This window comes from Oncorhynchus clarkii, unplaced genomic scaffold, assembly GCF_045791955.1.
Source record: "Oncorhynchus clarkii lewisi isolate Uvic-CL-2024 unplaced genomic scaffold, UVic_Ocla_1.0 unplaced_contig_7089_pilon_pilon, whole genome shotgun sequence".
Taxonomy (NCBI): Eukaryota; Metazoa; Chordata; class Actinopteri; order Salmoniformes; family Salmonidae; genus Oncorhynchus; species Oncorhynchus clarkii.
In genome coordinates, this window is record NW_027258283.1 from 10931 (window position 1) to 25000 (window position 14070).

General features: G+C 44.5%; 1 protein-coding gene across 1 annotated transcript; it reads right to left on the bottom strand.

Annotated features, from left to right (window-relative positions):
• Window positions 1-4796: 4796 nt before the first annotated feature.
• On the bottom strand, window positions 4797-12856 carry LOC139396442 (ATP synthase F(0) complex subunit B1, mitochondrial-like). Its single transcript, XM_071143488.1, has 7 exons — window positions 12671-12856; window positions 11807-11843; window positions 9904-10046; window positions 7936-8099; window positions 6640-6765; window positions 6050-6229; window positions 4797-5033 (listed from the first exon to the last, which is right to left on the bottom strand). Exons 1-7 carry the CDS (start codon window positions 12696-12698, stop codon window positions 4956-4958), a joined length of 756 nt encoding a protein of 251 aa, XP_070999589.1. The 5' UTR covers window positions 12699-12856; the 3' UTR covers window positions 4797-4955.
• Window positions 12857-14070: the final 1214 nt, after the last annotated feature.

Genomic DNA, 14070 nt, shown 5'->3' on the forward strand with positions numbered 1-14070 from the left:
GATTCTGTGCTCACAATCTTGTGGCAACAGTTTTGGGGAAGGCCCTTTCCTGTTTCAGGATGACAATGCCCCCGTGCACAAAGCGAGGTCCATAGAGAAATGGTTTGTCAAGATCAGTGTGGAATAAATTGATTGGCCTGCACAGAGCCCTGACCTCAACCCCATCGAACACCTTATGAACGCCGTCTGCGAGCCAGGCCTCATCAACCCAACATCAGTGCCCGACCTCGCTAATGCTCTTGTGGCTGAATGGAAGCAAGTCCCCGCAGCAATGTTCCAACATCTAGTGGAAAGCCTTCCCAGAAAACTGGAGGCTGTTATAGCAGCAATGTTCCAACATCTAGTGGAAAACCTTCCCAGAAAATCCACTTCAATCAGTGTAAATGAAGGAGCGGAGACAGGCTAAAGAGGGATTTTTAAACATTGAGACGATTGAGACATGGATTGTGTGTGTGCCATTCAGAGGGTGAATGGACAAGACCAAACATTGAACGAGGTATGGTAGTAGATGCCCAGAGAACCTGTTTGGGTGTGTCAAGCACTGCAATGCTGCTGGGCTTTTCACGCTCAACAGTTTCACCTGAATACACATACCAAACATGACTATAATGCATTTTTCTCTTATATTAACCACTAAGAGTTTATTTTCCACTAATTGCAGCAGCCATAACCTAATCCTACATGATGAATGTCCTCTGGACAGCTACAGTGCCTTGCGAAAGTATTCGGCTCCCTTGAACTTTGCGACCTTTTGCCACATTTCAGGCTTCAAACATAAAGATATAAAACTGTATTTTTTTGTGAAGAATCAACAACAAGTGGGACACAATCATGAAGTGGAACGACATTTATTGGATATTTCAAACTTTTTTAACAAATCAAAAACTGAAAAATTGGGCGTGCAAAATTATTCAGCCCCTTTACTTTCAGTGCAGCAAACTCTCTCCAGAAGTTCAGTGAGGATCTCTGAATGATCCAATGTTGACCTAAATGACTAATGATGATAAATACAATCCACCTGTGTGTAATCAAGTCTCTGTATAAATGCACCTGCACTGTGATAGTCTCAGAGGTCCGTTAAAAGCGCAGAGAGCATCATGAAGAACAAGGAACACACCAGGCAGGTCCGAGATACTGTTGTGAAGAAGTTTAAAGCCGGATTTGGATACAAAAAGATTTCCCAAGCTTTAAACATCCCAAGGAGCACTGTGCAAGCGATAATATTGAAATGGAAGGAGTATCAGACCACTGCAAATCTACCAAGACCTGGCCGTCCCTCTAAACTTTCAGGTCATACAAGGAGAAGACTGATCAGAGATGCAGCCAAGAGGCCCATGATCACTCTGGATGAACTGCAGAGATCTACAGCTGAGGTGGGAGACTCTGTCTATAGGACAACAATCAGTCGTATATTGCACAAATCTGGCCTTTATGGAAGAGTGGCAAGAAGAAAGCCATTTCTTAAAGATATCCATAAAAAGTGTTGTTTAAAGTTTGCCACAAGCCACCTGGGAGACACACCAAACATGTGGAAGAAGGTGCTCTGGTCAGATGAAACCAAAATTGAACTTTTTGGCAACAATGAAAAACGTTATGTTTGGCGTAAAAGCAACACAGCTGAACACACCATCCCCACTGTCAAACATGGTGGTGGCAGCATCATGGTTTGGGCCTGCTTTTCTTCAGCAGGGACAGGGAAGATGGTTAAAATTGATGGGAAGATGGATGGAGCCAAATACAGGACCATTCTGGAAGAAAACCTGATGGAGTCTGCAAAAGACCTGAGACTGGGACTGAGATTTGTCTTCCAACAAGACAATGATCCAAAACATAAAGCAAAATCTACAATGGAATGGTTCAAAAATAAACATATCCAGGTGTTAGAATGGCCAAGTCAAAGTCCAGACCTGAATCCAATCGAGAATCTGTGGAAAGAACTGAAAACTGCTGTTCACAAATGCTCTCCATCCAACCTCACTGAGCTCGAGCTGTTTTGCAAGGAGGAATGGGAAAAAATGTCAGTCTCTCGATGTGCAAAACTGATAGAGACATACCCCAAGCGACTTACAGCTGTAATCGCAGCAAAAGGTGGCGCTACAAAGTATTAACTTAAGGGGGCTGAATAATTTTGCACGCCCAATTTTTCAGTTTTTGATTTGTTAAAAAAGTTTGAAATATCCAATAAATGTCGTTCCACTTCATGATTGTGTCCCACTTGTTGTTGATTCTTCACAAAAAAATTGTTTTATATCTTTATGTTTGAAGCCTGAAATGTGGCAAAAGGTCGCAAAGTTCAAGGGGGCCGAATACTTTCGCAAGGCACTGTATATAAGTATCAAAAGTAAATGTAATTCCTAGAATATACTTATGTATCAAAAGTAAGATATTTTGGGTACTTTTTCACTCCCCTTTACTTGTGATCGAGTATTCAGTATTAAAAGCAGTATTAAAAACCATTATAATTCCAGACTTTATTCAGTATATGACTTACTAGTAAAAGGAAACCAAGAGGGAACAAGTTGTTACACAAACACTTGGCATCAGTCAGACACCGGTTAATCACTACCAATGTGTTTGTCCATCTCTATAAATCACTTGCCATCTCCTCTGTTCACACACACCAGTTCAAATCCAATACAATAGGTGAAGGACTAAGTGTTTAAGGTGAAATAGTTCACATAAGATAATGTTGACAAGAAAGTAAATCATCAGTGAAGTAATGTATGAATTGTGAAGTGATTGAGTGTCATTATTGATAGTAGGCCTATGAATCCAAGGAATATTTCAGGTTTAAAAAAAAAAAATGTTGGATCCATGTTTTATGAGCTAAAATGAAAGCTCCTAGAAATGTTTCATAACGCACAAAAAAAAGCTTATTTCTCTCAAATTTTTGTGGGAATTTAGCAGTATGTCGAAACCGGCCTCACATCCGCATACCACGTGTAACCACGCCAGCCCAGGACCTTCCACATCCTGCTTCTTCACTTGCGGGATCGTCTGAGACCAATCACCTGGAAGCTGATGAAACCGTCAGAAACCTCTTCAGGGAAGTTTATCTGCGTGCTCGTCGTCCTCACCAGGGTATTGGCCTGACTGCAGTCCGGAGTCGTAACCGACTTCAGCGGGAAAATGCTCTTCTTCAATGGCCACTGGAGAAGTGTGCTCTTCACGGATTAATCCGGGTTTTTACTGTACCCGGTAGATGACGTGTATTGGCGTCACGTCAACATCAGACAACTGCCTTGGTAGGAACTAATGGGGATCCATAATAAACCCCAGGAAGAGTAGCTGCTGCCTTGGCAGGAACTAATGAGGATTCATAATAAACCCCAGGAAGAGTAGCTGCTGCCTTGGCAGGAACTAAATGGGATCCATAATAAACCCCAGGAAGAGTAGCTGCTGCCTTGGCAGGAACTAAATGGGATCCATAATAAATACGAATACATATCGTTTCACTTAAAACTGCCAACAAACACTACAAAGCTCATACTATTATTTGATGGTCTATCCCTCAGACATTACAGTATCTTATGCGTCAAATCAAGAAGTCCATTATTACCTGTGAAAATAGCCTTTGTCCTATTCGCTGGTTCATGATCAACCTGCTCATATTTCACTGTTGGCATACATGTTTAAAGCAAAGCATCCCCAAACCAATAGGCAGGTAAAAAGCACAAATATCCAAACGTCACAGTCAAAGTCAATCTGAGTAGTAGGGTGTATTCAGTAAGGCGAAAATCTTATCAAATATATTAATTTCACAATAATAACATAGTACATGTTGAAAACATTCTCCATCTGTGGTTAAACCGAGTGTAGGGGGCAGTATTTTGATATTGGGATGAAAAACATACCAAAATGAAACTGCCTATTTCGCAGGCCCAGAATATGCATATAATTATCAGATTGGCTTAGGAAACACTAAAAGTTTCCAAAGCTGTCAATATATTGTCTGTGAGTATAACAGAACTGATATTGCAGGTGAAAACCTGAGGAAAATCCAACCAGGAAGTACTGTTTTTCCTGAAACCTCTGTTCCTGCATGCCTTACCTCCATTGAAAGGGATATCAACCAGATTCCTTTCTCTATAGCTTCCACATGGTGTGAACAGTCTTTAGACTTAGTTTCAGGCTTTTATTCTGAAAAATGAGCGAGAATGATCACATCGCGTCAGTGCATAGCTGCGTGTCCCTAGTTTTGCATGCGCAACAGCTTGGAGCAGACATTTTCTCTCTCTCTCCTATTGAAAAAGCTACGGTCCGGTTGAAATAGATTATTTATTGTAAAATCAACCTGAGGATCGATTATAAAAACACGTTTGACATGTTTCTACGAACTTTACGGATACTATTTGGAATTTGTGTCTGCCCCGTCGTGACCGTGGATTACTGAACAAAACGCACCAACCAAATGGAGGTATTTTGGATATAAAAATGATCTTTATGGAACAAAAGGAACATTTAATTGTGTAACTGGGAGTCTCGTGAGTGCAAACATCCGAAGATCAAAAGTAAGCGATTCATTTTATTGCTTTTCTGACCAATCTATTTTGCTGCTAGCTGTTTGTAATGTCTGCTGAGAGAGATGTCCTAACATAAAACACTTGGATAGCTTTTGCTGTAAAGCTTTTTTTGAAGTCTGACACGCCAGGTGGATTAACAAGCTAAACTGTGTTCTGCTATATTGCACTTGTGATTTCATGAAAATTAAATATTTTTTGTAATTTAATTTGACGCTCTGCAATTCATCGGATGTTGACGAAAATGATCCGGGTGCGCCAAGAACACCAAACTAGAACCGAATAAAATGACTTTTATTTTATGATCAGTTGACATGCACAGTATACACACACACATATATGGAGACACCATATATGGTTAAAGAGGAAATAGTTTATTTGAAATGAAAACAGTTGGGGTTCAGGAGAGAAGGTCTAGACTGTTACAGTGGTGAATTACGCAGTGGCCTTAGCCTGCTGGACTTTAGCCAACACCTTCAGGTCTGTGATGCACTTGGCAATACTCGTCTTCTCCTGAAACACAAAGTGAACACGTTCTTTGGTTACTACATGATTCCATAGGTGTTATTTCATAGTTTTGATGTCTTCACTATTATTCTAAAATGTAGAAATAAAGAAAAACCCTTGAATGAGTAGGTGTCCAAACTGTTGACTGGTACTGTATATAGACATATCCCTCAAATACATACACACACACACCCCTTAAATACACACACACATATATATGACCTACCCCTCTATACACACACAGATCTATCCTTCTATACAGCAGTCAAATCCATAATGTTCCCCATCTCTATACTGACTATACACACTCCAGTCAAATCCATAATGTTCCTGTTAAGGGAATTTACTATTATGTTACTGTATATTTACTAATCAGAATACTATTATGTTACTGTATATGTATGAATTTTCTTTTTAATCCTAGTACTGAATATAATGTGTGTAAATATAATCAAGAATTAGAACAATGACTGTCTGTACCATGGTAGAAACGAATGAACTATATCGCCAGTCTGGCTAGAAGGCTTATCTTCACAAGCATGACCTTGGCTCGGTCGTATATTATCTTAATAGGGAGAGACGATGTGAGAACCATACAGCCTTTGTACTAGAACGGAGAGGGCACGGGTTGCTACTGAAACTAATGACGTCATTTTAAGTTTAGAACCTGTGGTAAAATGTGTAAGGAGCAGTACTCTCGTGAATAAAGGCTGCTGTTTGACTTTAAGACTGGGCTCTGTCCATTTTTATACTAATAAGGGTCATACATATCCTTATGAATTGACAGAGTGTTTAATTTTAATTGGGTGTTAAAACATAAGAGGAATTAAATTCCTCTAACAGTTCCCCCATCTCTATACTGACTATACACACTCCAGTCAAATCCATAACGTTCCCCATCTCTATACACACTCCAGTCAAATCCATAACGTTCCCCATCTCTATACACACTCCAGTCAAATCCATAACGTTCCCCATCTCTATACACACTCCAGTCAAATCCATAATGTCCCCCAACCCACCTGCTGGGGGGTGATGCTGGTGACTACGTTCTTCTCCACCCAGTTCACCATGTGTTCCTGCTCCATGCGGCGATGAAGGGTCTGCAGGGCGATCTGGTAGTCCAGCCTCTTCTTCACCTCGTTGGTCACCATGTGGACCCTCTCCCTACGGTTGGTCTCCAGTAGCATGGCCACGTTGTTCTGAGGTGAGGTGTGGGGGGGGGGGAAATAACGGAGAAGACATTAGCACACCATCTCATGCTAAAATCATACCAAGACGTTAGGGTCTGGTTTCCCCAGAAACCGTTTAATCCTGGAATTATATATATTTTTTTAAAACACTCTTTCAGATATTCTCCATTCACAATGCTTTTTAATCCAAGTTTACGCTTAATTAAATCTGTGTCCTGAAATACCAGCCCTAGGAGTGGTTACACAGACCTAGATGAAGCTTACTCCTGGCTGAAGACCATGTTAAAAACAGGTCTATCAAAAGGCTTTTCAAATTGGACTGATTTGACCTCGTCAGAGTGTGGGTTTTGAGCCCAGAGTTTAACTCCTCTTTACCATACAGACGAGACACGTGTTCTAACGTCAGGTAACCGACTCACCCTCTTAGCGTCGAAGAGCATCTGTCGTCCCTCTGCTCTCCACTGCTCCTTCTTCTCATCCAGGACGGCCTGAGCCAAGCTGGTCATGGCCAGGTCCTTCACTTCCTGAGCCTTCTGCACTTTCTCCTGCAAAAACCAGAACACACAGCCAACGTCAGAGGGTCAAAACCAGAACACAGGTAACAGAGGGCAAGGGTCATAGGTCAGCTATGAGACTACGAGGCTCCGAGGGACACAGCATATGGACAGTTTGCAAAAAAGCCTCAATAGGGCTAAAAGCCTCAATAGAAAATTCAGTAGAAACGAGGCTGTGCATTAACATGGTGCATCTTTTCAGTACTCCAGAGTAGAAACACTGCTGGGGGGGGTACTGGAGGAGTTGGGGGCTGCTGGAGGAGTTGGGGGCTACTGGAGGAGTTGGGGGCTACTGGAGGAGTTGGGGGCTACTGGAGGAGTTGGGGGCTACTGGAGGAGTTGGGGGCTACTGGAGGAGTTGGGGGCTGCTGGGGGGGGGGGCTGCTGGAGGAGTTGGGGGCTGCTGGAGGAGTTGGGGGCTGCTGGAGGAGTTGGGGGCTGCTGGAGGAGTTGGGGGCTGCTGGAGGAGTTGGGGGCTGCTGGAGGAGTTGGGGGCTGCTGGAGGAGTTGGGGGCTGCTGGAGGAGTTGGGGGCTGCTGGAGGAGTTGGGGGCTGCTGGAGGAGTTGGGGGCTGCTGGAGGAGTTGGGGGCTACTGGAGGAGTTGGGGGCTACTGGAGGAGTTGGGGGCTACTGGAGGAGTTGGGGGCTACTGGAGGAGTTGGGGGCTACTGGAGGAGTTGGGGGCTACTGGAGGAGTTGGGGGCTACTGGAGGAGTTGGGGGCTACTGGAGGAGTGGGGGCTGCTGGGGGTACTGGAGGAGTTGGGGCTGCTGTGTGGGGGAGGGGGGGTACCGGAGGAGTTGAGGCTGCCCGGGGGCGGGGGTACTGGAGGAGTTGGGGGCTACTGGAGGAGTTGGGGGCTAATGGAGGAGTTGGGGGCTAATGGAGGAGTTGGGGGCTAATGGAGGAGTTGGGGGCTGCTGGGGGTACTGGAGGAGTTGGGGCTGCTGTGTGGGGGAGGGGGGGTACCGGAGGAGTTGGGGCTGCTGTGTGGGGGAGGGGGGGTACCGGAGGAGTTGGGGCTGCTGGGGGGGGTACTGGAGGAGTTGAGAAACATTGCTGCAGAACTACTACAAAAGTCCAAAAGATTTACGACAAGAAGACCTGCAATTAATGATCAAACAGGCCAAACAAACTCAGGAGGACAATAAATTCCGCACCTCGTTCAGTTTGTCAGCGAAAGCCGCGACGTCGGGGCCGAACTTCCTGACACCGTAGATGATGACCGTACCCATGCAGGCAGCAGCGAAGGTCTCGTGGTTGATGATGTAGATCTCCTTGGAGAGAATGTACGTGAGCAGCCCAGCACCCAGCATGTAGGGGCCTGGAGACAACAGGAGTGGAGATGCCAACGTTTATTTAGTATAATTTATAGAGGAGAAGAGCAAGAGAGAGAGAAGCAGAACAGGATTTGGTTTCGGAGCTGGTCACGGGTGCACTTCAGCCACGCTCAAGGTCCTAAACGATATCATAACCGCCATCGATAAGAGACAGTACTGTGCAGCCGTTTTCGTCGACCTGGCCAAGGCTTTCGACTCTGTCAATCACAACATTCTTATCGGCAGACTCGACAGCCTTGGTTTCTTAAAATGATTGCCTCGCCTGGTTCACCAACTACTTCACAGAGTTCAGTGTGTCAAATCGGAGGGCCTGTTGTCTGGACCTCTGGCAGTCTCTATGGGGGTGCCACAGGGTTCAATTCTCGGGCCGACTCTCTGTATACATCAATGATGTTGCTCTTGCTGCTGGTGATTCTCTGATCCACCTCTAAGCAGACGACACCATTCTGTATACCTCTGGCCCTTCTTTGGACACTGTTAACTAACCTCCAGACGAGATTCAATGCCATACAACTCTCCTTCATTGCTCCTTTGCACCCCAGTATCTCTACTTGCATACATCTTCTGCACATCTATCCCTCCAGTATTTAATTGCTATATTGTAATTATTTCACCACCATGGCCTATTTATTGCCTTACCTCTCTTATCCTACCTCATTTCCACACACTGTATATATACACACCTTTTCTATTGTGTTATTGACTGTACGTTTGTTTATTCCATGTGTAACTCTGTGTTGTTGGGAGGAGGGGGGATGGGAGGAGAGGGGAGGAGAGGAGTGGGGATGGGAGGAGTGGGGATGGGAGGAGTGGGGATGGGAGGAGTAGGGATGGGAGGAGTGGGGATGGGAGGAGTGGGGATGGGAGGAGTGGGGAGGGGAGGAGTGGGGATGGGAGGAGTGGGGATGGGAGGAGTGGGGATGGGAGGAGTGGGGATGGGAGGAGTGGGGATGGGAGGAGTGGGGATGGGAGGAGTGGGGATGGGAGGAGTGGGGATGGGAGGAGTGGGGATGGGAGGAGTGGGGATGGGAGGAGTGGGGATGGGAGGAGTAGGGATGGGAGGAGTAGGGATGGGAGGAGTAGGGATGGGAGGAGTAGGGATGGGAGGAGTAGGGATGGGAGGAGTAGGGATGGGAGGAGTAGGGATCAAATCAAATCAAATTTATTTTATATAGCCCTTCGTACATCAGCTGATATCTCAAAGTGCTGTACAGAAACCCAGCCTAAAACCCCAAACAGCAAGCAATGCAGGTGAAGAAGCACGGTGGCTAGGAAAAACTCCCTAGAAAGGCCAAAACCTAGGAAGAAACCTAGAGAGGAACCAGGCTATGTGGGGTGGCCAGTCCTCTTCTGGCTGTGCCGGGTGGAGATTATAACAAAACATGGTCAAGATGTTCAAATGTTCATAAATGACCAGCATGGTCGAATAATAATAAGGCAGAATAGTTGAAACTGGAGCAGCATGGGAGGGATGGGAGGAGTAGGGATGGGAGGAGTAGGGATGGGAGGAGTAGGGATGGGAGGAGAGTGTCAAGGGGAAAAGTAGATGGGAAGGGGAGGAGGAAGAGGGGATGGGAGGGGATAGGAGGGGGAGGAGGGCAGATAAGAGAGGGGATGGGGAGTGAAAGTCCATGGCCACATTCAATATGCAAATGTTGATTATGTAGATAAATATGTCATGAATACAGATTAAATTATTAGTTATTCAACATGTCAGTGAGGCATGTTTGTCCTACATATCATTTTTCTATCTGAACACTGCTCCAGGTTTGTGGAAGTTCTGCTGACCTGTGACTCCAGTCTTGGGGTACAGGAGCTGGAAGATCTCCTCAGGGATGATGCCATGGCGTGTCTTGCCTCCCTTCTCTGGCAGAGCAGGGACTGGAGCTTGGCTGTTGGGGGACGTGTGGAGGTGGGACAGCTGGACCAGCCTGGGAAGACAGGCAGACTTTATTGTAGGAACTATGGTGAGGACGGGCATGTAGAACTTCAATGTAGAGTTCAAGGTCCCCATTATCATTTTGTCACCCTTATTTCATTTATCTAGTTTGCCAATTCGTATCGAAACTACTGGACCATTAAAATGACATATCTGGTGTTGTGAATTGGCATTTAGAGAAAGGGGAATACCTGGTCAGTTGCACAACAATGCAAATGAACCCGAAATGCATCTTCCGCATTTAACCCAACCCTTCAAAATCAGACACAGCCTTAATAAATCGCCATCCACGTCATCAGTGCCCAGGGAGCGGTTGTTGTTGGGGGTTAACTGCTTTGCCGGCTCAGGGATTCAAAACGAGACCTTTCTGTTACTGGTCCAACACTTAACGCTCGGCTACCTGCCACCCGTGGTTTTATACATGTAAAACAAGCATGTGTCTAAATTAGGCTGGGCGATATATCAAATTCATTTTCAGCACGATGTTCCAAATGCCTGTATGGAAAGAATCAAGGTTTTTAACGATCTCCTTCCGTGCACTCTCTCACCCCAAGGCCCTCACACCAACAAAGATGAGAGATCACTTCTTCCTCTCTGACAAGCGGTTTCAACTCGCCTTTCAGGTTTTGTCCAACAGAACCGGGTCAAGTGGACACAAACACAAGGACATTGTTTTACTGTAATAGAGGAGAACGTAACCTTTTTTAAAAAGATGTCTCAACTCCCAAAATGTAGAATTAAGTAGACCCAACTAAAACGAGAGCATCATTGAACATGATTTCTCACAATCAATGTTCAGCATTTTAGCCACATATTGTTACTTGCTAGATGTCTAGTCTGTTTTATAAAAAATATGCATTGAGCATAAAAATATTTGTATAAGGAATTGGCATCTCGTTCTCATTCTGAGAAATAAGCATCTCATCCAGGTAGGCCACTTGGTTTCAACATCTAAACAAAATGAACAGGCCGTGCTGTTCAAACAGCTGGAGACAGACATGAGGGTGTGTTCATAACAGTTCAACTGTTCTACCTTGTTAGCAATCAAATAGATCCAAATTGGCTAGACTTTAAAGATACATTTTATTTAACCTTTACTTAACTACAACCCTGTCCCAAAGCCTAACGACGCTGGACCAATGGAGCGGCAGGAAGCTTAGCGGTTAAGAGCGTTGGGCCAATGGAGCGGCAGGAAGCCTAGCGGTTAGAGCGTTGGGCCAATGGAGCGACAGGAAGCCTAGCGGTTAGAGCGTTGGGCCAATGGAGCGGCAGGAAGCCTAGCGGTTAGAGCGTTGGACCAATGGAGCGACAGGAAGCCTAGCGGTTAGAGCGTTGGGCCAATGGAGCGACAGGAAGCCTAGCGGTTAGAGCGTTGGACCAATGGAGCGGCAGGAAGCCTAGCGGTTAGAGCGTTGGGCCAATGGAGCGGCAGGAAGCCTAGCGGTTAGAGCGTTGGGCCAGTAACCAAAAGTTTGCTGGATCGAATCCCCGGGCTGATGACAAGGTAAAAATCTGCCGTTATGTCCCTGAGCAAGGCAGTTAACCCACTGTTCCCCGGGGTGCCGAAAACGTGGATGTCAATTTTAAGGCAGTCCACCTCACCTCTTTGATTCAGAGGGGTTAAATAGGGAAGACATTTCAGTTGTACAACTGAATCGGTTTGAAATGCAGTGTACTGAAATTTATTTGTGTAATGTTTACTTAGAGAACGTCATGTAGCTTCATGTTAAAGTAATAATAACAAGTGCATACCCAGCGCCGAGGGGACCACTGCTTTTTACAGCATTAGCTGGAGGAGAAAAGAACAGTCAATATAATTAAAAAAGACAAGAAACAGGTTTTGAATGTCATGAATTTAAGTGTCAATGAAACATGTGACTGATTGAAAGAGTCTGCTCTGCTCTAAAAAAAAAAAAAAAGATTCACATAATGGTAGAGAATAATAATGACTTTTACTTATGCAGTCAAACAGAGTCTGTGCTAGGGAACTGTATCCACATACAAGCTTTCGCTAGCCAACGTCAAATCAGCTGTCAAGTGCAATAGCCACGACATCTACAAGTGTTAGTACGCTAGCTAACGTTTGTTAACCGTCCAGGACTCGACATTGTCTTTAGTTAGCTAGATAGATAGATACCTAAATATTTTTTTGCGAACTGGTTGTTTAACAAACAAATACCTACTTCAAGACACCAATATTATGCATGATGAACTTGCACGATGAGTTGCCAACTGTCAGTGAAGTTAGCTATGCTAACAGTTTAACTGTGGAAGGCTTGACACCTTTCCCAACAAGCAAGGACAGTCTGGCTAACGTCAAAAACAATGTTACCTTGACATTTACTGTAACTAAATAACGTTAGTTATTCCAAAATATGGGTGCAATAACTACCCAGATTGGACAAATAAAGAATATTTTTGCCACGTAACATTTACGGTTTGCTAGCTATATTTACCCTGTTCTTGCTAGGTTAGCATGTTGCTCATTCAATTGTGATTGAGGCCTTCTCTTCCAGACTTTACCCTTCAGCTTTACATTTCAAATCATCCACACTTCGTGACATTACTACTGCTATTTCAACTCAATAGTATATATGACACGCTGACATTGCATACCTGAAACGAAAACGATCCTAGACAGCATTGGTTAAACGGAAAAAGTGCCAAGTCTTAGATTTCCTGACCACCTTCTCTTCGTGCCCTTCTACTGCAAAGAGACCGTCAAACGTCGCGAGATTATAAACGGGATTTGAATGTCACTGTCATACAAATTGTCCTGTTGTTCAGTGTTTAATCCACTAGGTTGCACACAAGTGAAATAGATATGACCTTTGCCGCACGGGATATTAAGTTATTAAGCTCCTAAATATAGTTGCAGTTGAAATTTGTTTTGAGCGTTATGAATAGGCCTAGTTTGAAAGCACAGTGTTTCAAGTCCAGAGGCAATCAGCCCCATGTTATTTTCAAAACACACACACAAAATAATACATTGATAGGAGTTTTACAGTGTATATGCATCATGTCCAGTAGTTACATATTATACCAATTTACAGTATGTACAGAAGAACATTCCTAGTACATAACACCCAGCTGACCAGTCTCGCTGAGATGGGGAGAGAGAGGAAAACGACCAAATAGCTACCTTCTACACCCAACTGCAGTGTCAACTGGGCATGGCAGTCTCTAATCAATGGGTCCCACCAGTGTGTGGCATCATTGGAGCTACAGCTTGTTGGTGAGATAGAGGAACCTGCATGACGTGGTTCCCCATCCCTTCCACTTCCTGAAAAAACATGCAAGACAGAAAGAGCGACTTGAGAAAGACAGAAAATCTACAAGGAGGACACGGTTTAGAAGACAGAGAAAGCTTGGCTGGGTTTTTTTACTTTTTTTTTTTTTTTTACTTCACAATTGCCTCTTCAGGATCCGTTACTTCAAACAATATTGATGACTGACCAGGTAACATGTACATATCTTAATAAACCTCCCTGTATTCATGCTTCCCTTCCCTACTGAAACTCTGTTGTCATAGCAGCCAGAGAAATGTCTTATTTGTGTTTAACTATCTTCTTCAACTTGCTTTTGATACATAAAGCCTTTAGCAACTGACAGATGTTTATTGTGCCATTAGTTTTACAAACTTTCTGTGTTATATGTACACATTTGTCAAGTTTGAAGAGCGATGAGGGAGCTCCCTGTCAACTGTAAAATGCGATGAGAGAAGTAGAACTGTGAATGGTTTGAGACCTGTGGGGCAAAGAAATAACAATCAGTCGTAGGCTAATTATACATTCCCCTCATCTGCTTCTCGAGGTGCGTGTCATTTACTGATTGAGTATCGACCACAGTATCCACCACAAATTCCACCATGGTATCCACCAGGTTATCCACCAGGTTATCCACCCCGTTATCCACCCCGTTATCCACCAGGTTATCCACCCCGTTATCCACCATGGTATCCACCCCGTTATCCAACAGGTTATCCACCAGGTTATCCACCAGGTTATCCACCCCAT